At 28.7% G+C, this 26,221-nt stretch overlaps 1 protein-coding gene across 1 annotated transcript in view; it reads right to left on the reverse strand.

The window, feature by feature from the left end:
* LOC107441319 (cartilage oligomeric matrix protein-like) overlaps nucleotides 1-26,221 on the reverse strand; it is a 301,899-nt gene that overhangs the window by 228,055 nt on the left and 47,623 nt on the right. The window contains exon 2 of the mRNA XM_043046110.2: nucleotides 22,688-22,864. Within this exon, the coding sequence (XP_042902044.1) occupies nucleotides 22,688-22,864 (177 nt within the window). The remainder of the gene's footprint in view (nucleotides 1-22,687; nucleotides 22,865-26,221) is intronic.

A 26,221-nucleotide genomic window follows, 5' to 3' on the forward strand; every position in this document is an offset into this window, starting at 1 on the left:
TTCCGTTCAAATGATAATGCTTTACCGGAAATTCTGGTTTTCAAAATTATAATTATTATTGCCATACATTTGATAAAAAATACAAAACTGAAAAATTTAACCAAAAAATTGTTTTTAAGCCAGACTCAAAGATATCATGATTAAATTACCAAATTTTATCACAAACTATAAAACTTTATTTTGTTGTCAATTTTGCCAAAAGTACTGGGAGCTTTTTGGTATTACCAAAGAGCCAGAAATGTGGTAGTTTTTACCATATTTTGGTAGTTTAGATCATACGTTTTACTCAGTGAATAAAGCTTATTTAACACTTCTGAAAACTTTATATGAAACGAAATAAACATTGGTAAAATAGTATCAGATAAGATGCTTCAATAGTTTTATAAAACTACTGCTTCTTCATACAACTTTCCTTACATAATTTATTTATACTTCATACATTAAAAAAAATTCATTATTTTTACAAATAAAAATAAAGTATACCTTCATACTTAAAAAAAAAAAACTTAAATCAGACATTTTATTAACTACAATTTATTTATACGGTTCTCCAACGTTTATGGTAATACAGATGATTTTCTCACTGTATTTATTTTTTTCTTACCCGAAGATTATATTTTATTTCATAACTAGCATTGAACAATCAATCCATGCATCGGATGTGTAAGTGTTAATGTCCTATTCATAGCTCTGCAATTTCTTAAAAAACTCGTTTTTGTAGTGTATTTTTAAATGAAACTAACCTACGTTTATGTTTACACATGGAAAGGTAAAACACGAAAAACTCTGACTACTGTTGCAATAAACATCAAACATTAAGATTGTAGTGACCAAAATTGCATTCGAGAACTTTTAGAGACTTTTTTGCTACACTTTATTTCAAAGAAACTTTTCTATTTTACTCATCTCTCACACGATTTGATAGAAAATTTAAATGTAATTTTATAAAAAACCTGAATTAGAGAAATAAAAGATAGCACTTGTCTTAGTAATAATTTGTTGGAGTTAATGATTAGAACTGTAGCCAACTGAACTTTAAAATGTTAGCCGTTTTGCAGGGAAATAATATTTTAATATTTCATAAGTTGTTTGTTGATTAAACTCCATCAAGTCTCAATTTTTGACGTACTATCACTATGATAGATAGAATAACAAATGTATGTATTGTGAAAAATAAATTAATAATAATTTTTTATAACTGTAAAAAATAATTGTAAGTTAAATAACTGCTTTTTATAGTAAATAATATAATTTAAAAAATTCAGAATTGCAATGCAGCTATAGAATAGATCAGATAAACAAAAGGCAGTTACAGATACATGAAACGAAAAAAAAAACGGTTTTCTACACGATAAAAAGTTCCGGCATAACTTATTTTTTTAAAAAGTACTAGCATCCTGGGTGCAGCATCCGTAAAATCCCTTTTAACGTAAAGTGTATTTTTACAGTGAAATGTTATGCATAATTATTAGAGTAATATTTATTTAATTTATATATTTTATTAATTTTTGGTAAATATTTTTGCAAAAATTACTGTTTATCATCATTTTGTTCCACAAAACTTCACTGCAAAAATGGATTTTATTTTAAAAAAGTAATAACACCCAGAGGACCAGTATTTTTACCGTAATTTGTTCTGAAATGTTTTACAGAGTAGTTTTATAATTTTTAACTACAAAAATCCATAAAACAAAACTATCTTTAACGTTTCAGAAGCAACATATCATTTATGTTTGAATAATTATTACAATTAGGGAAGCACTATTATCAGTCAGATAGTCTAAAAAATTCTATTAAAATGAGTTTCGCTGTAACCTATTTAAAAGAAAAAGTTATTAATTTGTACTTAAATGACTTTCAATAAAAATTTCTACCAATTCATTACGGTCGGTACTAATTACTAACATCAAATTTAAACACTGTTGTAAAACACATTTAAATTTTTAAAAATTCATCATTTTGTATTTTCTAAGAGTTTAACAGTTTGGGGAAACAAATTTGCGAGTTAGTTTTCTCCAAATAAAATGAACTTAAATAATAATTGATGAAGATAAATATCAAAGTACGATTCATATTAATTTTAATTTTTATTTTAAATATTTTGTATATAATTCGTAGAAAACAACAAATACAAATTTTAACTAAATTCTTATGCTACCTCAATTTATAGACAAAAAAATATCTTATTAATTAGAATGTCTCATTTTTATACAAAATCTAATTTTCATTGCCTAAATTATAAAAACAATATATACTAGTTACAAATTGTTATAAAATTCTTACTACGTACTAACTTTAAATTGCCTTTCTCTAATTTCAAATAAAAATGTATTTTAACATCTAATTATAAATTTTGTAGATAGTTTCATATTTTCTTCTTTAATAAATTGAGTTCAAAGAGTAGCAATTCTTTTACTTTTTTCTTAAAAACACACCGGTTTCTTCTTTCGATTTTCAAGGAAATACTCCAAAATAAAATAGTTTATAGAAACTGTTTCATCGCAAGTTTATTATATCTCAATTTTTTCTTCAAAGAAAGGTATGTATTCATGAGAAGAAAAAAAAATCTTTCAATTTTAAGTCTACAATTTGTTTGACATTTGGCATAGCCTTTAGCTATTCGCCTTTATTTCCTTTTCTTTAGACTTTATTCCCATTCTGTTGAACACTCTTACATGAAAATGTTTCAACTGTTTTTAAACAAAATAAAGATCTTGGCTCTAAATAAAACGTATGTTGGCATGTTCACTGCACAAATTTATACTATGTTTGTTCTGCCATCTACTTAAGAATTCTATAAAGCTATTCAATTTTTATAACAAGTGAAGGTTTTCCCCTTTTTCTGAGCGATGCGTTTTTTAAACAATAACAATAGTATAAATAAATTACTCTATTTTTAAAATGCAGTTCCAAAAATGTTCCATATTTAAAGTACGTATTTCAGAAACAAATCACATTTCAATTTTATTTGGCAAAATATTCTAAGGTATTGTTAAGGTTTGTTTTTGTAATATTATTTACCTTTTTAGATAAAATGGTATATTTGGTTTCAATAAGTAATAAATAAATTTATCATGAAATATAGTAAACCTAAATAGCCTTGATGTAAGAAGGTATGACTTTTTGGCAGTAAATAATAAAAAAAAATAAAGAATTAATTCTTTATAATTAAAATTAAGAATTAATTAAAAATTAAGAGATTCTCTTTGTGGGTTTTAAGGTTTTTCGTGATTAGAAAACTAAAAAAATGTAATTTGGTTCGTTTGAGATATTGTTAATGGAACGTAAAGATTTCAGCTAAATAATTTAAAGAGCAAAGATAACTACGCAAAAAAATTGTCTTCTCGCCATATTTACTTTGTTTTATATCTTTAAATAAACATTTTGAATTCGATACAAATAGTTGAAGCAATAATAGAAACTCATTTTAACAAAAATACAAAAAGTTTTAAAGGAAAATATATAAATACAAAGTCAGTTTAGCATTCTTTAATTTTTAGGAGAAAAGAAAATTATTTAAATTTTTCTGTCAACTGTAATAAAGGAAGTGGTTTTCAATTTCTTTTTGAAAAATACGTTTGCATAAATCAAGTAATTGTCGCTCTTTATAAAGCTTATGATAAGGTAATTTTTTGTTACTTTTCTAAAAAACACCATTTATATGGTTTGATATCAAACATTTTTAGTATTTTTGGTGTATTCATTTATATAAGTATATGCATGCGTGCATAAATAAATACATGTCGTTTATTTGTCCTATATTTGGAAAATTAACAATGATTTTAAAATTAAATTAGATATGTTTGAAATAAATGTGGAAATATGACATTTTTTGCTTCTATTTTGTTGAGGAAATACGGGAAACATATTCCCCGAGCTTAAAAATTTTTTACAAAATGGCATGCATGAGTAAAATTTTATAAGAAAGTATTGTCTGCTGCATGTCCTTATTTTTACTATTTAAAAGTTTTGATCATAATATTCCAATTTACGCAACCAGTTTTCACTTTTATTTAATCAATTTTTACTTCTTCCAAAGCTTTACCATTCAGAGGAAATATTGTTTAAATCTACTAATAATTAATAATGCTAGTAAATATTAAAATTTTTGTCACCCTCCTACGTACTATTACATACTATTTTTAAGAGTATGTAGTACTATTAATAGTATGTAATATTAATAGTATTACATACTATTAATCACTATCAAACATAACATGCAAATAGCTCTTGCTCCTACATATCTTTTGCATTTTAATGATCTCGCTAACCTTACAGGACTGATTTGACATTTAAATTTTTTTTTCGTCATAGGATTCTTCTGATGCACAGTAAAAATAATCCTAAAACATAGGATTATATTACAAAATAAGAACGATTCACATGTCTTGACCACCTGCCTTTTACGAACATCTGGGAAGCAAATAAGTAGAATTTCATTCTACAAGAAGGGTAATTAGCATTGAAATAAAATATGCTGAGCCTAAGACGCTTCATATTTAGTCATAAAAATACTTGAAATACCAAGCATATTATAGCAAGTAGCTATAACGGAACAACGTCTAAAATTCAGTACAAATATCTGGCAGTGAAAACTGAATATACTTTTGAAGAAAGAAAAAAAACACTTAAAATAGATGACGGTCGGTTAAGCATGTCATATTAGATGAAAGATGCGTGACCAAATGTTAATTGAAGTAACAGGCACTTGTTATAAAAATAGATGTCTGGAAAAAGTTCGTTATCATTTTCTTAGAATCTAATTAAAACATTTCCCACCCAAAATATTAAATTGTATTTTTTGATGTAAGCTGAATTTGACTATTTAAATGCTTAACGAAATGTTTTTAAGAAGCATTCTTGTTATTAATGCATGTTTCGTAATTGCAAATGATGACAGTGTTGACGTTGAGGCATTTTTTCAAGACATTTCCATTTATTAATTGCATTTTCGTTCATATATTCATCTCCTTTTAAAACATTGCAAAACTTTATGAATAATTCATTTTGGAAGAGAATTTGGTATATTTTACTTATGATGGAAGCATAGTTCTTTACATCTTTAATTTAATGTCACAAGATTTTTGTAGAATGTAAGCAAATACTAAGTAAAAAGTATACCTTTTTTAAATCGAATCAATTAATTGCAATTATAACTTATTTTTAAAATCTTAATATTAAAAAATACTCATATTTTTAACTTAATCATATTCAACAGTATGACAGCAATGAAATACTTATTATTATTCTTTGTTAAGGTAATGCATTCAACATTAAGCAGAACTTCTTATCAAGCCAAATCTTTAATTAATTAAAAATCGTTATAACTGCTTGTTTTTAACATTCAAAATATCAATTACCAATGACAATTTTTAACTGTATAAGATCTTATATTTAAATAAATGAAAAGTACTATTTACAAATTATAATATAATATATTTACTTACATCTATGTTATGTTTTATTTTTTGTTACATTAAAGCAAGGAAGGCAAGCATTTCTTTAATGATGTTGTCGTTACTAAGTTTAATTAATTTCAGTTTAATTAAACAATAAAATTCTACAACTGTTTTAACTGAATTTAATCTCATTGAAACACAGTTCGCCATGACGACTTATAAAAAAATATTTAATCACATTATCTCAATATTCTTATTTTAGTTATTACAATTACGACAACTTATTGCTTTTATTTTAAAATAAAAATTATTAAATTTAAACAATTTTGACTCTAATTGTTGACATTTATAACTTTTTTCTAGTTTTTTGTTTAAAGTTCCACTTGAACTGCAAATAATATACAAATTCAGCCCTTCTAATTTAACTTGGAAGTTTGCATAGAAAACTTAAAAAAAATCACTAAAAATTTTAACTATTTTTTTTTTATCAAAGCCTTCTTTATATAGGGTAAATTTAGGTTAGATGGCCACCAGGGAGATAAGGCCAGTTTAAATATTTCCTACATTTCTTAAATTGCAGCAGATGCAGTTTCACAGGAACCGCCAAATATGATGTTAATTTTTTTTTTCGAAAGGGATTGATTAAATTTGTTAATCGGATTTTGTTCATTAGATTCTATTTACTTATTTTCCAAGATAGAATTCTTTCCTTATAGCTTATTGTGTTTTTTTCTTGGATAACTGTATGAAATGAGTTATTTTCGATTTTGCTGTATTAGATGGCCACCTTACCCTGAGAGGAAGGAGATATTCTCACGTGTTAGTTTAATTTAGCATATTACTTACATATTTTTTTCTTACATTCTATTATTTTTGCTCATAAAATATTGAGTACATGTTGGAGAATTTTATACATAAAAATTTGCTGTATCTTTATTCTTAGTACTTTCATTTCGATTTTTAAAAAAACTATGTCCCTCTATTGTAGACTTAAAAGTATATATTAACTTCAGAAAAAATTATTTTAAACATTGCATTCTCTCCATTATTATAGAGTTTCGCTCTTAGTATTAACTCTTAGTTTGCATGTCCAATAAGTAAGTTTTAGTAAGACTTAAAAGAGGAGTTTTTTGTTTGACAGGTTTCTTTGTTACGTTCTTTTTGAAGAAAAATGTCGAAATAAAAAAATAATTTCTCTACGCAATTTAACATTATTTTAATATTCTAAAGCTGTACTTTTAGAAGAAAAGTAAAAATATGTTAAACTCCGTATAAAATCAATCACGTATTGATGCGTAAGGAATTTCGTTGATTGCACAAGTCTTAACATGTGAGTAGCAGACCTTATGCATGATGCGTTGAGTCTGCACATGCGACTAACAGGCACTTGAAATTATATGTTAAGCCTGAACATATGAGTTGCAGTTATATGCATGCATTAAATTTAAACACGCGAGTAACAGACGCTATGAATTATACTTCGTTACGGCTTTGACGATAAATTAAAGTTTAAATGCAGTTTTTGTAGTTTAATTAAAATTAGAATGAAACTCCAGCCTACATCTAATACTTATTTTCAGTTGTTGTTTTTGAATACTGAAAAAAAAAATTGAATTTTCATTCTATAACAACATATACATAGCAATTCTTTTTCTTACGTTATAACTGGATCTATCAGTTTAATTCATATGCATACTTCAAACTAGGTACTTATGCACTATAAAAAATTCGGATCAAATTAACAAATGAAGTAACGGCACATTGGATGCATCATCTGCAGAATACATTTCACCTAAAAGTAGATTTTTACCAGTTTTGCTTCGTAAAAAATTCCCGTAAAAACGGATTATACGGTAAAAATGTAATCGGCATCCGGAGTGCCGATACTTTTTACTGTGTATATTCATAGTTAATGGATATTAATGTAACATATTGCTTGCAATTTTTTATCAAAAAATCAATTATTTTTCAATCTCATGAAAATTAATTTTTATTTAATAATAGTTCTTTTAAGTAAATACTTTGTTATATAACAGTATATAACGCGCTTTTGTTTTCAAAAAATTCAGGTAACTTCTTACAAATACGGTGTTGGATCCCTCTGGAGTAAAGCTTACTGCATAAATATATTTCCCGAACGTCCATAAACACATACGAAAATACATAATATATCGAGTCGAATATATAATATATCGAGGATCAAAACCAATTTATTGCAGGGAATATTTCGAAACTACTAAATCAATGTCAAATCTAGAGTTGCGTCTTGAAAATCTCGCCGAGACATCGCCAAAAAGAATTGTTCAAATATCTTATGACATATTGCGCTCTATCAATCCCCTTTCTTTCTACTCCACCAACTTTCTTCTCTTCCAGGACAGGAAGTTCCAATTTCGTTCTTTCGAATTTCGTCATCGAAAAGCAGTGTCGTGTGCCACCCACGAGCCTATCTTTTTTTCATGTAACCTTCCTCTTGTTCCATGTTTTTCTTGTAACTTTTAATATCCTCACTAGTCGCTTTTAGGCACAATCCGAATGATCTTCGAATGTCTTAGCCAATCTTCGTCAAGACGATGAACTTATTGAGATATGCTCTTGGCGATAAATGCAGATGAGATCATGATGAGGACACGAGACAGCTGGCTGTTTGACTCATTTATTCCCAGACTTTTATTGATATTATCCAAGTTTTGCACTTTCAACTTAAGGAGAAAATTACAAAAACATTTTATGCCATTATTATAATATGAGAGTTATAATGATTCGTTGAATGACTAGCTAATGAGCGTTGAATGACATTTAACTTCAAATTAAATATCCATTTGCATATTATGAAATAAAATTATCTTAATTGAATCAAGTATTAAAAATTCATTAAAAGATCACAAAAGCAAAGAACCAGAAAAACAGATGTTTCTAAGAATATTTCACCAAAATATAGTTTATGAATGTTAATTGAGTTTGTCAAATAAAATGATTATGCAATCTATAATTTTAATGATAAGTCACCAGAAGAATATTATGATTATAGAACTACTGTTAGAAAATTATAGAACTACAGTTGGACATTTTACAATACTATTCAAGTTATCTTAATTGTTCAAAAAAAGCACAATAGTTAGAGTAATTTGGCAAATAGTTAGAATAAGAAAAAATATTAAAAAATGACCAATAAACATAAGACATTAAGTGTTACTTACTAGAAAGTATACATTAATATTTATTTTTAAAGTAGTATTAGTACCTTATTAATGTCGCCCTACGTGCTAAGTCGAGTACTCTGTAGTAGTACTATTTAACAAAAACTGATACCGTGCCCACTCGGTTCCTACGCTAACTGATCAAAGTGATCATCTAATTGTTCACTGATCGCGGCCAGTGATGCTTGACTTCAGGGCTCTACAGGTAGGTACAGGCGTTGGACGAAATAATCGATTCACTTCGATAATATGACATTTCTTTATATTTCTTAAGAAATACCGTAAACCGGGCGAGTCTATCCATCCAGGGGCGAGTCTACCCATTTTAGTTTTATTTAATTTTCACTATTTTAAATTGCAAATAAAAAAAATTTTACCGACGGAGGACTTAGTTCAGACTCTAAGGAAGATGGCGCTGTAGTAGTTTGATCCGTTTTTATTTATTTGGTGTCTTTTTAACCGACCTGTTCAAACGTCTTTTGAGAGATTTGTATTGAAAATCAGCAAACTTTTAGTTGGTGCTCCGTAAGTATATTATTATTATTACTATTTTCACTTTGGTTAAGTGATAAACTTATCTAAGACTAAGATTACATTAATTTTATATAAAAAAAAACAAAAAGAATGTAAGTTTTGCTGTTGTAAACAAAAAGCCAGAATTCGCGGGGCGAGTCTACCCATTCGTATTTAGTTTTAATAAAGCATAATAATATAATTTAGAACTTTGTTTATATTAAAATTAAGTCATTTTAAATGAATTTGAGTATATTATTTTAATTCTGCATTGATAAATTTATCATTAATAAGAAAATTTATAGGTTAAATATAAATGTAAATATAAAATATGTTTATTTTACCTATTTTTTCAATTTTTATATTACAAAATTAACTTTTTTTATTTAATGCAAGTTAAATAAATTATTATTTATAAATTATTATTACCTCCCAAAAGAATGGGAAAAGGATTTTTCATGATTCCCAATGTTTGAATTTCGATTTTGTTAATAATCTTTAATTATTATTATTTATTAATTATTTAATTGTAAATTTATATTAATTTTAATTTATTTTTATCAACAATAATCAGAAAAAAATGTTATTTTATAATGTTAATGATTATAAAAACAAAACTGTGATCAAAATGTGATAATCGATCAAATACTCAATTTGTGTTATTTTATGAATAAAAAAATGGAATATATAATAAAGTTATGAATTTTACTTCATAAATATCCTATATAGTAACTAAAATAACAATTTAATAGTAAAATTTGATTATTTACAATGTTAACATTCATTTTAGTAGAATGGGTAGACTCGCCCCATACGAGAGATTTGTCAGCAGTTCTATAAAAATATACAGTAACAGCGTAACTGTTAATATTTTCTAAAATCGATTTCACAGCTTTAAAGAGGGATAAATAGCAATTCCGAAACACCTATTAAAAGCTTTTTTTCTTTAATATTTACGAAAGTTTGACCACTTGAAAGTTGACAAACTGAAAAAATGGGTAGACTCGCCCCGGTTTACGGTACTTAATGAATTATTTTATAATTTCCGAAATGTCTAGACCATGCGATTTCTCATAAATATGAATTAAGTTTAAAACTTTTAGAGGTATGATGGACCGACAATAAATTACGAACGGAAAATAATGCTTTTGAACATCCTATGCCATAGCATGTAGTAATAGATTTGTAACTTGTGACAGTTATTTTGGTTAATATAAGTAAAAAATACACAAAACTTCGTAATCCTGGCCTAAATATTTATGGAAATGTGGACAAGACAAAAAAAAACGCAAGACAAAAAGAACTACTTTTTTTGTCTTGCGTTTTTTTGCTATAACTTTTAAAATATTCAATAGTTCCTTTGTCTTCTGGATTGGGTTCAAATTACAAGGCTATGGAGTTGAACATTGGTTGTCATTTGCTCAGAATTGGGTCAGCTGTTGAACACCGGTTGTAAAATAAAATTAAAAAAAATATATATGAATATTTTTTTTTCAAAAATAAATTACTTCTATCGAAAGAGGTAGAGAGGTTCAACAATTTTAGATTGAGTTTAAAAAGGAACCCGAAATTGCTTTACTCTGTCGCTGTTTTCTGAAAACGACCGCTTCCTAAATCAACAAAATATTATCTAATGAAAAATAAAATTTCGCGAAAGTATTGCGAAGCCAAATAAAAAGAGGGTAAAACAGAGCTATAACTCAATGAGACGTATAGGATAAAATACTTTGAAAAGAAAAGTATGAAGAGTTTCAAACCAAATAAAGCAGATAAGAAAAAAGTAGAGTGTAAACTCTAAAATAAATGGTTTAGCCTTTGAAAAAAATGAGAGCCAGAGACATTCTCTATTTATTCTTCTCTAGAGTAAATGTCAAAACGCATAGTTCACCTCTTAAAATCAATGCAAACAAAACTATGTAGACAGTCTACTTTGTCTTTTAAGATTTCTGTTATACTCAACTTTTGAAAGTAGATTTAGTTAAGCTATAAATAAAGGCTTGTTTACCAGAATTTATGATAGTCATGATTTTTGCTGGGTGTTTTCAGGAACATTTTCTGCTTGCATTTATTTAATATCTATCTCTGAGTTCTGTATTTACTTTGTGTATAGCTGGAAGTCTATACAAGGATAAGTGCTAGAGACTACTAGCGACTGAAAGTTAAAACAGTTAGTTGTGAGTTAATCCATTTGCATTCTCCTTTTTTTTTAATTTTAAATGACAACACCAACTTTAAATAAATTTAGCTACAAATAATTTCTTTCAATCTCAAATTATTTACTTTAAATTGTTTTAATATACCAATGACATGATACTACAGAATTCAATAGCCACTGTATGAGCCGCTCTGGATCAGAGGATTGAGCACTGACCTCATAATGAGGTTGATCCAGGTTCGAATCTTAGTGTTGGCTGGTTGATACAAATTCAGCTTACGGCTCGTACTGACCACAGTTTTGTCTTAAAATATCTTTAATGGAAGACGGAATATGGGTAAGAATTTCCTTGCCGACTGCTAGCCTTGGGATATTTCCGTAGCCATGTAACACAAATGTGGGTTAGTTCCATCAAAAAGTACTCCAATAAAGCTAATTTGTCCCAATACTTGATCCAGGAGTTCCCTTGTCTTTTTGGTTGTGTTCGAAATTACTAGGCTGCGGATTTCAACATTGATAGTTGTAAGTTTAGAGTTATGGTTGGCTGTGTAACGCCGGTGATAAAAAAATAAATAAAAACACCACAATAAAACTATGCTTAGAGTCTTCCAGATTTGAAAATAATTCAAATAGTTCAATTTCATAACTACAGTTACCATTCTCAATATTTTGCATTTAAAAAAAGAGATTTATTAAATAAATAATACATTCAGTACATTAAATGCGAAAATTCTAATAATATTTATTAAAAACAAAAGCTCTTTTAAATTTGAAATTTCGAAAATGAATGCTTGACACGATAAAAACATATTCGACTCTTAAGTAAATAATTGTTGAAACTTCTAAATAATTGAATAATTTGATTATCAAAAAACTCTCGATGAAAGTAATTATATCTGTCTCGCAGAAATAATAAAAAATATCTTCTTCAGTAAAATCTCTTTAGTTATATTTTTGTAGAATTCTATCTTTATCATATAATTTGAAAGCATATTGAATTATTAATGCTACGTCATACGTAGAATTTATTTGCATTTAACAGATGCATAAGCCTTACTTTAATAAAAAATGCACCTACGAAAAAAGTATTTTTATATTTTTTACTCAAAAAGTTTAAATTCAGATAATTGAACAGCTTAACGAAGAGAGATATTATTTGCAGGGTTTAATTACTTGCAGGACAAGAGAGAGGTCAAAATAAAGTGATTCTTGAGAATCTTGAAAGAGTAGTTCAATTCGAACAGAGAATCTGTTTGATCTGATTAATTTATTTTAGAGCTCTTAAACTCATCAGCTTGATACGATAGCTTCTCATTAAATTTTGAGAAGTGGCAATTACGATCTAATTAGAGGTCATTATGCATTTGACGCGGTGGGGAAGAACCCAATCTTCTAAATCCATCTTGAGATCTATTCAAGTTTCTGTTATGACTGCTCTGAAGTTTCTGTTGAAATAGTCATCATGAAATTATGTAAGAAACTAATATATTTTTTGCTTAATAGAATTATTATGAGAAGTTAATTTTGTATTTATTTTTTGATAGGTAATGTCTATCAGAAGAATTAGATAGATGGATAAATGACTTATAGTTTCTGTTTGATGTATATAGTTTTTGCCTGATATATAATATTAATTTATCTAACTAAACGTACCTTTAAGCCCATTTTTTTTGCTCTTAATCGAATTATTATTTATAACAAAATTATTATAACAAAATAATTTGCAAGTTTTATAAATTATTTTGTATTTGTTTATTTTTTTTGGTAGGTTGTGTCTACATTGTATAAAATTCCGGATCCAATTACGTAATACAATAAAATTACATAATGACTATAAAAGTACCGTAAAAGTACTTATACGGTTAAAGTATAGGAACTCAAGGTGCCAGTACTTTTTACCGTGAAGTACATGATACCGAAACATGTTAAAGGAAAAAATTCAGATGTACCGTAATATTTGTAGAACTAATTACCCTAAAATCACTGAATCACCTTAATTAAATAAATATTACGGTAAAAAATACAGTACAATACTTTTTAGTAAAAATGGATTTTATGGATAGTGGACCCGAATTTCCAGTACCTTATACCGTAATTTGATCTGGAATTTTTTTCAGTATATCCATTGAAAGTATTAGTTGGACTAGCACAATAATAAATTAAAAAATTCTAGTTGTAAAATTATTATTCAAACTCACTTTTTATTTTTTCAAAAATTGGCAAGAAACATGCCAATTTACGGGCAAGAAACATGCCAAATACAGCTAAAATTTTTATAATTCGATCTTTTTTTTTTCCAAATGTTTTCAAAATAATGACATTTTTTTCTTTAAAGCTAGTAGCAAAGTGCAATTCTACTTTTTATATTCTTTACCATATTTTTTCCAATTTTTTTAACCTCAAGCAAAACTCATATTTAATACTTAATCATGAACTATCATTTTATCCCAAAGGGAATATTGAAGTATATGTTTCGACACTACCCATTTCTTCTGCCCTTATCACAACTTACAGGTATTATGGGCATAAAACGAAAAGGTACTTCAATGCCTTTTGAGAAAAAAATAGCGCCATAGATAAGGAAGAGAAAATAGTTATTATAGTTAAACTTTTTCCAATAAATGTAAAATCAACGTTTAAGAGGAAGATTTACTATTATTGACTTTAAAAAGTTTTGTTAAGTACCGATCTTATTACATCAATTTGGCATTCACAAGACATGATTTGTAAAGAGAAATGGTTATTTGATTTGTAGACTTTTTTTTAAAATAATCAATATTATAATGCATTTTTGATACTTTAAATATTACTCCATATAGCGAGAGCAGATGTTGCACTTCCCTGTTTATTTAAAAAGGATTTAAATGTTTTTGTATGGAAAAATTTTATGTATGTATATATATATAAACTGCTGTTTGTAGAAAATGCAACACCATGAAGGAATCATCAGAATCAAATGAAATTCGCAGCAAATGTCAATTATAGGATATTATGCAAATTAATAAAGTTTCAGAGCCATCGCGCGTGCGTGGCGCGCGCAGCGCCNATATATATATATATATATAGAGAGAGAGAGAGAGAGAGAATATTTTCCAATTGATGTTTTTTTTGTAAATTTAAATTTCTCTTTTCTTACACTTCAATTCATGCTCTAATAACACGAAACTTTCTTCTCTTTCGAGGAAATTGCTTTTTGGTTTATGCTCCAAGAAACAATTTCGTCTAAGTGACAAAATCACTATTGTCATTTCTTCAAGAAAACAAATTTCGTAAAAATTAAAGAAATATTCAACATTCCATTTGCGCAAAAAAATAGTGCCTAATGTATTTAACTTTTTTAATAATCACTTTATCGTGAGCACAAAATTGGTAATTGATGGATCGGTGTTGTCCTCACAACGCAAGAAGGACAGATAGAACAGAGAAATAAATTACACTCATGCCCGGAGCGGGATTCGTTCCAAGTACGTGGCCAACTCCTTAACTACCATGCATACCGGTCTGCCTAATTCGTCACTTTATTTTCGACCGTATAGTCTTCATCCTAGTTTTGTCATTCTAACCCACAATGCACTACGATGAGGAGTCGAATTGAGGAACTATTTTCGTCACATATTGCTCGCGTTTTGTCCAAAACCACGTAATGTCGTTACGAAGTCATTCTTAAAATGAAGGAAATACAGCTCAAGAACTGCAAAATTGTCAGAAACAAGAGTTTTATTTCTAAGAGTTTTAGTTTGGAAGTTATTTGGAAAATAAATTGTGCACTAAAAATTATATCAAAGTAATCAACTGTTGTATAGGTACCTTCGACTTATCAAAATATGCAAATAATTTATGGTTTTGAGTAATTAAATTGATACATTACAAGTGATTAAAAAGAGGAATTTTGAAACTTAACTAAACTCAGTGGCGCAACAGTCCATAGAGGGCCAAGGCCTACTGTGCCTATCTCAGTTTTCCTGACCTTGTGTTCTGGGGTGCAGGAGCAAATGATCCGGTTAGGCGTTCAGCCGAACGCAAAACCCCCAGTGTTTAGTTCCCAAGCATGCTTGGTGCTCATTTATCGACCCACTGAAGGGATGAAAGGCTGAGTCAACCTTGCTCGGCCCGAGAATCGAACCCAGGACCTGTGGCACGAGAGCGCGGAGTGCTACCACTCAGCCACCGGGCAGAATTTTGAATCATGAAAAAAACAAATGAGCATATTATATGCCGTATAATTTTATATGTCTTATCTCATAACTCTCCTAAAATGTTATATGAATCGACTCATTTTTTACGATTTGAAGTAACCTTTAAGTGAAGTTAAATTAGCTCAATTGTTATTCGACAAATAACATGAACGAAACTCTTGAGCAATATCGTGCCACTGATATTCTGGTTCGTGAAACGAAATACTAGATCATGTTTTTCTTCATTAAAAAGCAAATGATAGTTTTTCTTAGCATCAAAAACACGATTCTTTTGAACTTTTATTTATAAACTTAATCATCATTATAATTTTTCCCATAATCAATTTCTATGGTTTGAAGGAACTTTTTTAGAAATGAATGTCACAACGAATGAATTATTATTCACTATATAACATGAATTAAAGTGCTGCAGCAATATCATATCATTGACTTTGTTGCTCGCAAATGAATTTTTATTTGAACGACGAATAAATTCAGGTATTTTTTTCCTTTAAGAAAAAAATAATAATTTTTTCTTTGTATTGAAAGGTCGATGTTTTTGAACTTTTATTTATAAAACAAATCATCATCATAATTTCCCACGTAATCATCTTATATGGTTTGAATAACTTTTTGTAAACTCGAATGATCTCAATTATTCTTTGCTATATACATACCTGCCAACTTTCAATCCTTTCGAGGATGATTTTCAGCAGTGGTAGTAAAATGGAATTTAAATTACGGCTTTAGGCAGAAAAATATATTGTATTTTGGATAAGCTTATGCAAATTTCAACAGCAGTATTGCATATTCATATATATATTCAATTATTTTAAAAATAGTGGTGATCAAAAAGATTAAAAATTAAGCTTATAAATGCAATGAAAGCATACATTTTACTACCACTTTAAAGATAGAAATAAAATTTTACGCCAAATGCGTAAAAGTTGGCAGGTATGTATATAACATGAATTTAACTTTTTGAACAATGTCATATCATTGAATTTGAAATTCACGAATGAACTTTTAATAGAACGAAAAATAAATTCATGTTTCTTTTCTATTAAAAAATAATAATATTTTTTAGTATTAAATGTTTCTTCTTTTTTTTTTGAACTTTTATTTATGAGAAATCATTATAATTTCACCATATTCTTTTTATAATTTTCGCATAAATTTGTTCTCAAGTGTGGATTGGAATTCAAAGATATAAGACTTATTCAAAGATATGTTCGATTTAAATTAAATTAGGGATTCCATGAACAAACAAATTCCATCTCACGAAGAACTATAACCACTTCACACCATGATTTTTTATCCATTCTAAACATTCGATTTAATCCCTTAGGTTGTTCTAGTCATTCTTTCTAGAAAAAAAAAGAACTGTTTGCACTCCTTGAATAATGGCTCAGAAGATTAATTAGTTTTTGTAAGTCTTTTGAAGATCCATTTTCTTTTTTCGTATTTGCTAAGAAGCTAACTACTTTTACTCCATTTTTCTTACAATTTTCCCTAGTCTTTGTCTTATAGGCGGGAACTTCGGTTGATTTTTTTTCTTACTAAGAAGTATGAAAAATATAAAAATAGCAAAAATATAGTTAATTAAAACATCGATATTTCGTTGGAGCGAAATCTTTTGTCTTGGCGTACTTTTCATATTAGCCGCGCAATGTTAAAATAATGAAAATAATGCGCTTAAATAGCCAACTTGTATCTTTAAAATTTTGTTAACGAGAAAAAGTACATCAGTTCATGAAGTGTCATGTTTTATAAAATCGAATTGGCTACTTTATTTGAGCAGTGTTTTTTCCTACTCAAAAATAATACAATTGATATAAAACTGGTCTCTGAAAAATATGAAATATTATTAAAAGATAGCTATTTACATATATTAGGTGTTCCGTAATGACTGACGTTACGATATTATTTTTTAAAATCTTTGACCAAATAGCAAGAATCTGCATTTAATTTAGTGTCATAAAACAGTATTTAAGTTCGTAAAAATATTAGTGTGTAAAACTTTGCAAAAGGTTTACCGGACCGATTTCTATTGATCCAAACGGATAGCATATAATAGTTATATAGCATATGTAGTTAGCATAAATAGTTATGCTACATATATAGCACATATAGTTAGTTAGCATAAATAGTTATGCTACAAAATAAGTAAAAAGCAAGCACTTTTAGTAGATTTGTGCTTGATTCACGGTGCTTTTTTTTCTTTTGTCAATTTCTAATAAGTTTAATGAAAGTTAAGGTGCGAGTAAAAAAACTTAAAATAACAATATTTGAGGAAGAAATCTTTTGTATAATGCATTTCAGTTCCGAATAATTGATGGAGCAACTGAGCCACAGCTCAGTTGCTCCATCAATTATTTCCCAGCATTTTATTTTGCACCAACCAGCAGTGTTTTAAATCTTTAAACAAATATTATCACATGAAAATTATTATGAATATAGTTTATTTTGGTGACCAGTTTGGTCAACTTTCAAAAATGCCTTGCGCAGCATATGACTTTTGATAGTAACTAAGCCGAATCCACAATTTAAATATTCTAATTTTTCTACCTCACCTCCTCACCTTAATTAGTTTTAAACAATATAATAGCCAAGTTTTTTCACTGTCTAGCTGTTGCCTGCGTGGAAGTATTACAATTATTTCCATCTGAGATAAGATGGAAAACTCTTCCGAATGTTCTAATATGTGCTTTTCTTCATACACCTCTCGAGCCACAGCTTAAGCTTCAAACAATTTATCTAAGTTATAATAGCATGAAAAAGGTAAGTCCGTCACCAATATGCTACAGCATAGCATAGTGGTGACGGACTTACCTTTCATGTTTAAAATTTCTATATCCATTTTAGAAAGAATTAAAAATAAATCAAAATAATTACTTCGTAACTAAGTTTTTATATCGATAAAAAATTTTTTTTTCAATAAATAATTAATGTATAAATAGTTATTCAACACTACTTCAATTATTACTTAAAACGACCTAACAAAATGTCGACCTAACAATCGATCGAGAAATACAAGAGTTTATGGTGCTACATAAATGANTTTTTAAAATTGAAATATTCAAGAAAAAAATTTTAATACGTTCACTTCAGTTTCATTCTACCTTTTATTTTACACCAGCAAGCAGTGCTGTAAACTTCTTTTATTTTTTTTAACATTTTTTTTAAAAAAAAAACTGATGCTGATTTTTTTTCAAATATAAAGCCAGAGGCCACATTCATTTTTATGTTGCTTATCTATTAAACATGGTTTGAGATTTTATAATTTTTCCTTTCTCTCTTTTGATCTTTTCTGTAAACTTTATCTCATTTACCGCCTCAATAATTAGTTCCGATGTACCGTGTGCAAATTTAATAAATGTAAAATAAAAACATTTAGAAGAAATTTCAAACAAGTTGAAATTCAAAAGAATATTTTTACTATAAATTCTGAATGGATATTTCATAAAGAAACACAAGTGTGATACTTTTTAAATTATTTCATAACTCACTCTAAACTTATTTTTAATTTAATGAAAGCAAATAAATGCGTTCTTTTGAAAAAAACTCCAAGCAATGCATATCGTGACAAATAAAAAGAGCACCTTTATCACTTTTTAATGCATATAAATTTGTAAAACTTTACAACTACGAAAAATTTTTATTAGACTAATTAGTTAAAAGCGTTCAATTTAAGCATAAATATCTTCCTTCATGTAATAAGGAATATTAAGTCTCTTTCTTTTTCTTCTTCTGAGAGTTTATTAAATGTTCTTAAAATGAAATACTTGTTTCAGAAATCAAAGTAATGTTTCTTGAAGTTAATGTTTGCCTTACTCAAGGAAATATTTGATGATGGTTTCTTTGTAACAAATTAGTTTCTTCCCTTAAAAGATAAAATTATTCCAATTGCAATAATTAGATATTCACTAGATTTTTTTGTATTTTAAATATGCTTTTTTTTAAAAAGTAAAAAGGAAATTTAACAATTTTAGCACTTGTATAATAAAAACGTACTTAACTATAAATTGCAAAAGAAGTATAAATTGTTTTATTTGAATTGTGATTTAGAAGAAATACTCTTTATAGAAAGAAAAATACAGAGAAAAACTAAGACCATAAAAATGTCCACACTTTTTTAAACGCATATGATGATGGAATAGTTAAAAAAATAATCAGAAATAAACACATTTTTAATTGAAATGAAAAATAAGATAGCGATTTATGTATACAGGCAAAAAAATGTTTTACTTTTTGGCACTACCTTTCTCATGTGATTTAGGTAATTAACGCTTTTTCTTTTATTATTATTTCTTGAATGAAATAAATAAGTAATGGCTTAAGACTGGATTGATTATAAAGTGAAAAAATTAGAAAATTTAATTATAGGTAAACAACAAACAAAGTTCGGTGCAGAAAAGGGGGGTGACAGAGCTCGTAAGATCTATTTCCTTCTGGAGACAACAAATTCAATAAGGAATGCGCTTTTGGAACATTGATAAAAGAAACCAGTTCGAATTTTCTGACAGGTTTAACGTGGCAGAATTAGATCTAATTATTAAAATAAAATATAAATAATTTATCGAATTTTTATTAATTTTTTCTTTGTTCAGAGTAAAGAAATTCATAAAGAAGTTTCGATTTCATTTTATAATTTTATTTTTGTGAGTAAGTGTATTCTTTATAGCAAAAAGCACATTTTATTAGCGATGTCTTTGAAATCAAAATTTGATTGACGATAAAAAATTAATGAATTGTATTGTCATAAAAAATAGAGCTCCAAGCGAAATTCCATGATTTTAGCTAGTCAAAAAATTATCGAAAATCTCAATTTACTATTAGTTTTTTAGCAATAAAATGATGGAAAAATTGCTTTTTGCAACCAGCAAACTAATTACACGTGAATTGCGATCTACGAATTTTGAGATTTGTCAAAAATTGCACAAAACGTGGATGGATAACAACTCGATTTTAGTGTGAAGATGAAAAGCCTTACGAACCATACGAAACGTCAACGTCACCATATTATTCTCATTATTATAATGAATTAAATAAAACACATCTAAACAGAAGCATATATATACATACACTCTATAACAAAAAAAATCGACGCACCAAGAACGCACTAAGACGCGCAAAATCGACGCTTGATCAGGCTGGAATGATGCTGACTGGGGACGTATAGTCTTTAGCGACGAATCCCGCATCCAACTGTGTCCTGACGATCATCGAAGACGTGTTTGGAGACGCACAGGGCAGAGGGGGGATCCTGCCTTCACTATTGCAAGTCACACCGACCCTCAACAAGGAATTATGGTCTGGGGTGCCATTTCCTTTGGCAGCCGGACCCCTTTGGTCGTCATTAGAGGTACACTTAATGCACAGCGGTACGTCGACGACATCCTAAGACGTGTTTTGTTACCGTTCCTTTTGCAGCTCCCTGGGCTGAGTTTTCAGCAGGACAATACCAGACCACATACGGCACGTGTTGCTATGAACTGTCTGCAAGCTTGTTAAACTCTTCCTTGGCCTGCCAGATCACCAGATCTCTCTCCCATCGAGCATGTCTGGGATATGATGGGAAGGCGATTACATCTGGCACGGAATGTTCATGACCTCGTTCGACAATTGGATCGAATTTGGCAGGAAATACCGCAAGAGACCATCCGGGAGCTTTATCGGTCTATGCCACGCCGTGTGGCAGCTTGTATCCAGGCTAGAGGCGGGTCAACACCTTATTGAACTTGTTACTGTAACTCTGCAATAAATTATTCAATTGCTCTGAAATTTTAATCATTTACTATTCTGTACATTGTCTTCCTATCCACCAATTTTCGTTTCAATCGGACAACTCCTTCTTGGTGCGTCGATTTTTTTGTTATAGAGTGTGTGTGTATATATATATATATATATATATATCAGAATTTTGGTCAATAAGACCAAAATATACAGAAAAGACTGTAAATAACAGGAAAATGTATTTTTATCTATGGCACAGCTTTAAGTGGTGAAAAGTACAAGTGTTTTCCGTGCAGAAAGAAACGCATACAGGTCCGTAATTAGAATGCATTCGACTTTGAGCAGGAAACCTCTTTTATACAGAAAAACAATTAAGTGAAAATAAATATATATTTTATTTTTGATGGCATAATAACGAGAAAAAGATAATGACTTGAATGCAATTAAAACTTAAAAGTCTTTAAGTGTTAATGAAAATCTGATGTATAAAAATTAAATAAGTAATTTTTAATAAGAGAATTTTTATAAAGAAGTTTAAAAAATTTTCACAAAAAATAATTACTGTGTTTCGAAATTTTTTATTAATTAATAAATAATTACTTAAATTTATAAATAGTTAGTTTTATCGAATATTTCTGGGTTTTTATAACTGATTTAAACAGCTTAAATAGGATAATTTGAAGAAGTATAATAATTTTGCAAGACAACGCAATGTTTAATATGATTACCATGAGAACAATTATTGATATGATTATCATTCGAAAAACTAACGATTAAATTTCCGGTCCTCCCCTTATTAAATCATCTTTTGCATCGGTAACATTTTATAACATTAGATATGCATGACACTCCCCCGTTCTCCATCAAGGATCAAATCCACGTGGAAATGCAAATTACAGTGCGATGTAGAATATCATTATAGAATATAATTACAAGGCTTTCTGTACCATAAAATTTATATTTCAAAGGATTCTAGACGATTGTGGCATCCTCTATGAGTAAAAGCGAAATGTGCGAGGGAAATAAGGTATTTTAAATTAAACATCTTAGATTTTTCTTAAATTTAGATGCTTAAAAGGCAAACTTTAAGATCTCATCATCATAACAATTTTTAGGATATATAAAAACTACATCTCAAATTTCAGTGGAAAAAAAACATATTTGACAACTATATAGTAACTTGGAAAAACTTGGAAACTATATAGTAATTTGGAAAAACTTGGAAACTATATAGTAACTTGGAAAAACTTGGAAACTATATAATAACTTTGTATGTAAAAATCTTGATAAATATGTAATCATTACTAGATTTTTTTTAAAAAATTTTCTCCCTGAAACACCAACCATCACTAACCAATAATTCCCATTAGGCCAAAGCTGATATCATTACTTATAGTTTTCAAGTATCTCGGGATTACTCTTCTTTACCATGCCAGACGATATTGTCCTGAGTAATTGCTTTTATTCCAGCAATAAGTCCAGAAACATAAATAAGAAACAGGAGCTTACCTCTACCCCTCGCTCTTTCAAGAAGAAACGTGAATTCGTGGTCTGTGCCTGGAAAATCAATGGTAAGCAGAACATGCTCCTCACGTAGCCTTCGACGTGGCATCAGCTCTTTCAGCAGAATTCCCACGTCCTTAGAAGGGTCGAGGGAGAGAGAAGACTGTAAGTTGACTGTCAATCCTGAAATTTAGGGATAAAAATATTTTAAAATCATTTTCATATCTATCTTCATATGATTATCAAAAAAAAATACACCCAATAATATTAGGCATTTTTAATATAGTAGGCTCATAAAAAGAGAGAATTTGAGGTTTTAAATTTCAAGTACTAAAAATTTCGTTGTCTTATTTATAATTTAAAATAAATTTCATTTAATTTATGTTAAATTCAACATAATGTTGACAGATGGATCCCTCTTTTCAATAAAGTATTATTTTTTCTTCAAATTTTTGTTTCTTAAGCATAAGTTTAAATTAAGTATTCACTGTAAAAAAAGATTTATTAAAACAGCAAAAGTGTGCTAGAATACTTCTGGAACAAATAATAGCCGAATTGGAAAATACAGTATAATATTTGAAGCATCATATAAATATTTTTGAGCAAAATGGATGTTGTGGGAAAAATGTTTGTTGGAGTTCAGCTGAATTTGAACCAAGGACCTCTGGGTCCGTATTAGCTCTAACCACGACAGTTATAAAGTGCCCCCCCAAAAAATCGGACCATCCTGAATTACTTTTGATTTAATGATCGGATCTTCACGTTTTAGGATTTATTCTTAATGGTTAGAAGGGGTAATCTCAAGCACAATAATAAATTAATGTAGACGATGTTTTAAGTAACGAAACCAGACAGAAACGCGTACTTTCTCTAAATAAGTACTTCTTTTCGATGGATTCGGATTCCTGACACCCAAACTATAGGAGGATGCAGCAATATGGGAAACATGGTCCCCAAAGTTTGGTCAGGAGAAATTAAAAATGAGGGACTGGTCAAGAGAGATTAAAACTAAGGAGAAATTAAAAGGAAAATTAATAATAAGGGGTATAAGGGTTTCAGAGCTATTTTGATACAATTTTGAGAGGCCCTCCCTTACATAGTATAAGAAAACAATTGTTCAAAACTGGTTTCATGTGTATTTGAAATTAGGGACGTTTGTTAAAATTGCATTTAGGGAATAAATATCTAAGCTTGTGCAAATACAATGGGATATTTACTGTTAAATTTAAAAGTTGTTTATAAATTAAGCTGATTAATTTTAAAACTTCAGTTGAAGTATTTTTTAAATGAGAACTCTGGGTATATTTTATAGTTTCAAATCAGAACAATAGTTTGTCTGAGTATATTTTTTTAAATAATCCAAATCAGTTTTTTATTCTATCGATACATGCTCCATTGGTTTCATACTTAAAACATTCAATCTGATATCTGTATCTTAAACTCTATCGTAGAGTTCAAAATATTAATGTTATGATAATCAAAATTAAATAAAAATCTTACTCAGATAGAATAGATGTGACAAATCTATCACAGTTCTATTTTTTATTCGCTATTTTAGACTATTGTGCGTTAGATAAAAAAACTTCTTTTAATTGTTTTTGTTTAAACGATTTCTAGATTAAAAATTATAATTAATTAAAATGAATCCTCAAAAATTCATACTTTACCTCTGTAGACTATCACAAACCACAGTTGTACTACTCTAATATCACATATATTGTTTAAATACTGTATATTTTAAGAAAAAAAATATATGAATTTAACATCACAAAAGGNTAAAAAAACTTCTTTTAATTGTTTTTGTTTAAACGATTTCTAAGTAAAAAATACTAATTAATTAAAATGAATACACATGTAGTCATACTTTACCTCTGTGGACTATCACAAGCCATAGTTGTACTACTCTAATACCACATATATTGTTTAAATATTGTTTATTTTAAGAAAAAAATATACGAATTTAACATCACAGAAGGATATTTATTGCCGCTATGAATATATTTAGACAGATTTTTTACTATTTCTGTGTTTATGAAAACTATTTAAATACTGCCTACTCAATGAAGGTACTAGTCTTTCTCTTACTGGAAGTTGAAAAATCATTTTAGGATGCAAGTAAGTTGTACTGTAAATTTTTTTTATATCTGTTGTGTTAGATCTTATTATTTATAATTCTTTTTAATCATTTTCAATCTATACTTGTGACTATTATTAAATTAGCAATTTAAATGGTAGACTTTATTTTGCATACCAAATTGAATGGATTTTAAGATGATCAGTAAAGATTACCATTAAACTATATCTTTAGAATCCTTATAAAAAAAGTAAAATAAAGAAGTGTACAGATTAAAGAGGGTGAATTAAATTTAAACAACGAAAAAAAAAGTATTGATAATTGACAAATTACTTGAAAGAAAAGCATATAAAATAAACAACAAAACAGGTTTAATTAGACTCTCAAACTTGCAGGTGCCGTGTGACAACCGTTCTTTCAATTTTTCTATATTTTCCCTGCAATCAAAGGTGCTTTGTTGTTTAACACGTTGACTGCTGCGTCACCCATATTCGAGTGACAGCAAAGTTTCTGATCGGACCGCGTCGCTTATTTGACTACTTGCAAAGGATATTCGTATGTTTTTTTAAAATATATTTCACAGGAAGTAACAAAACTTTTGAATTGTTATAAAAATAATACAAAAATGATTTATTAAGAACATTTTTGTGAGCCTCGTAAAAGTTTTCTTTTCACTGCTATTGAACTCATTAAGGCATAGATTTTTCAAAAATTCACCGAATTAGGATAAAGATTTTAAGCTATACTCCTCTTAACTCGAAAAAGATTCAAACTGATCGTGTAAAGTGGCGAAAGGAGAAATAGATGAGAAGCTACAGGCGCAAATAAACAGACATGATACCATGGAAACAAACGAAGCGAGATATTATTCTTGTGACCACCAGATTCGCCTTATTAAATTATCTGTGGGAGTACTTAGCAGAATACGCTTCATACAGCAGTACTCGTGACCTGCAGGAGATTTCACTATAAACGCGTGAGGCAGTCAACGTGTTAAAAGAACACTAAGAGTACGTTGTTTAAGGGGACCACGGGAGAAACTTTTCTCATCGCAAATTCTCCTTTACCTCCATAAGTAATTTGAAGTATATTTTATTTTATAACCGTCGTTTAACAGCTGACCCAATTTTTGAGTTTACGACTTCTGATGTTCAGCTACGTAACCTTGTAATTTTGAACCCAATACAGAAGTCAGTGGATCAAGTATTGGGAGAAATTTGCCTTCGTGGAGGACTTTTTACTGGAACTAACCCGCATTTGCGTTACATGGAGAGGAAGACCACGAGAACCTCCCACGGTTAGCCTGATGGCAAGGGGACTCTAACCCATGATCTGTCTACCACTGAGGATATTTCACGTCAGCACTGTGGCCGGTGCATGCCGGATGCGGAATTCGCATCGACCAGCCATCGCCGGGATCGAACCCCGGTTCACCTCATTGGAAGGCAAACGCTCTATCCCCTGAG

This window comes from Parasteatoda tepidariorum, chromosome 3, assembly GCF_043381705.1.
Source record: "Parasteatoda tepidariorum isolate YZ-2023 chromosome 3, CAS_Ptep_4.0, whole genome shotgun sequence".
NCBI classification, from domain to species: domain Eukaryota; kingdom Metazoa; phylum Arthropoda; class Arachnida; order Araneae; family Theridiidae; genus Parasteatoda; species Parasteatoda tepidariorum.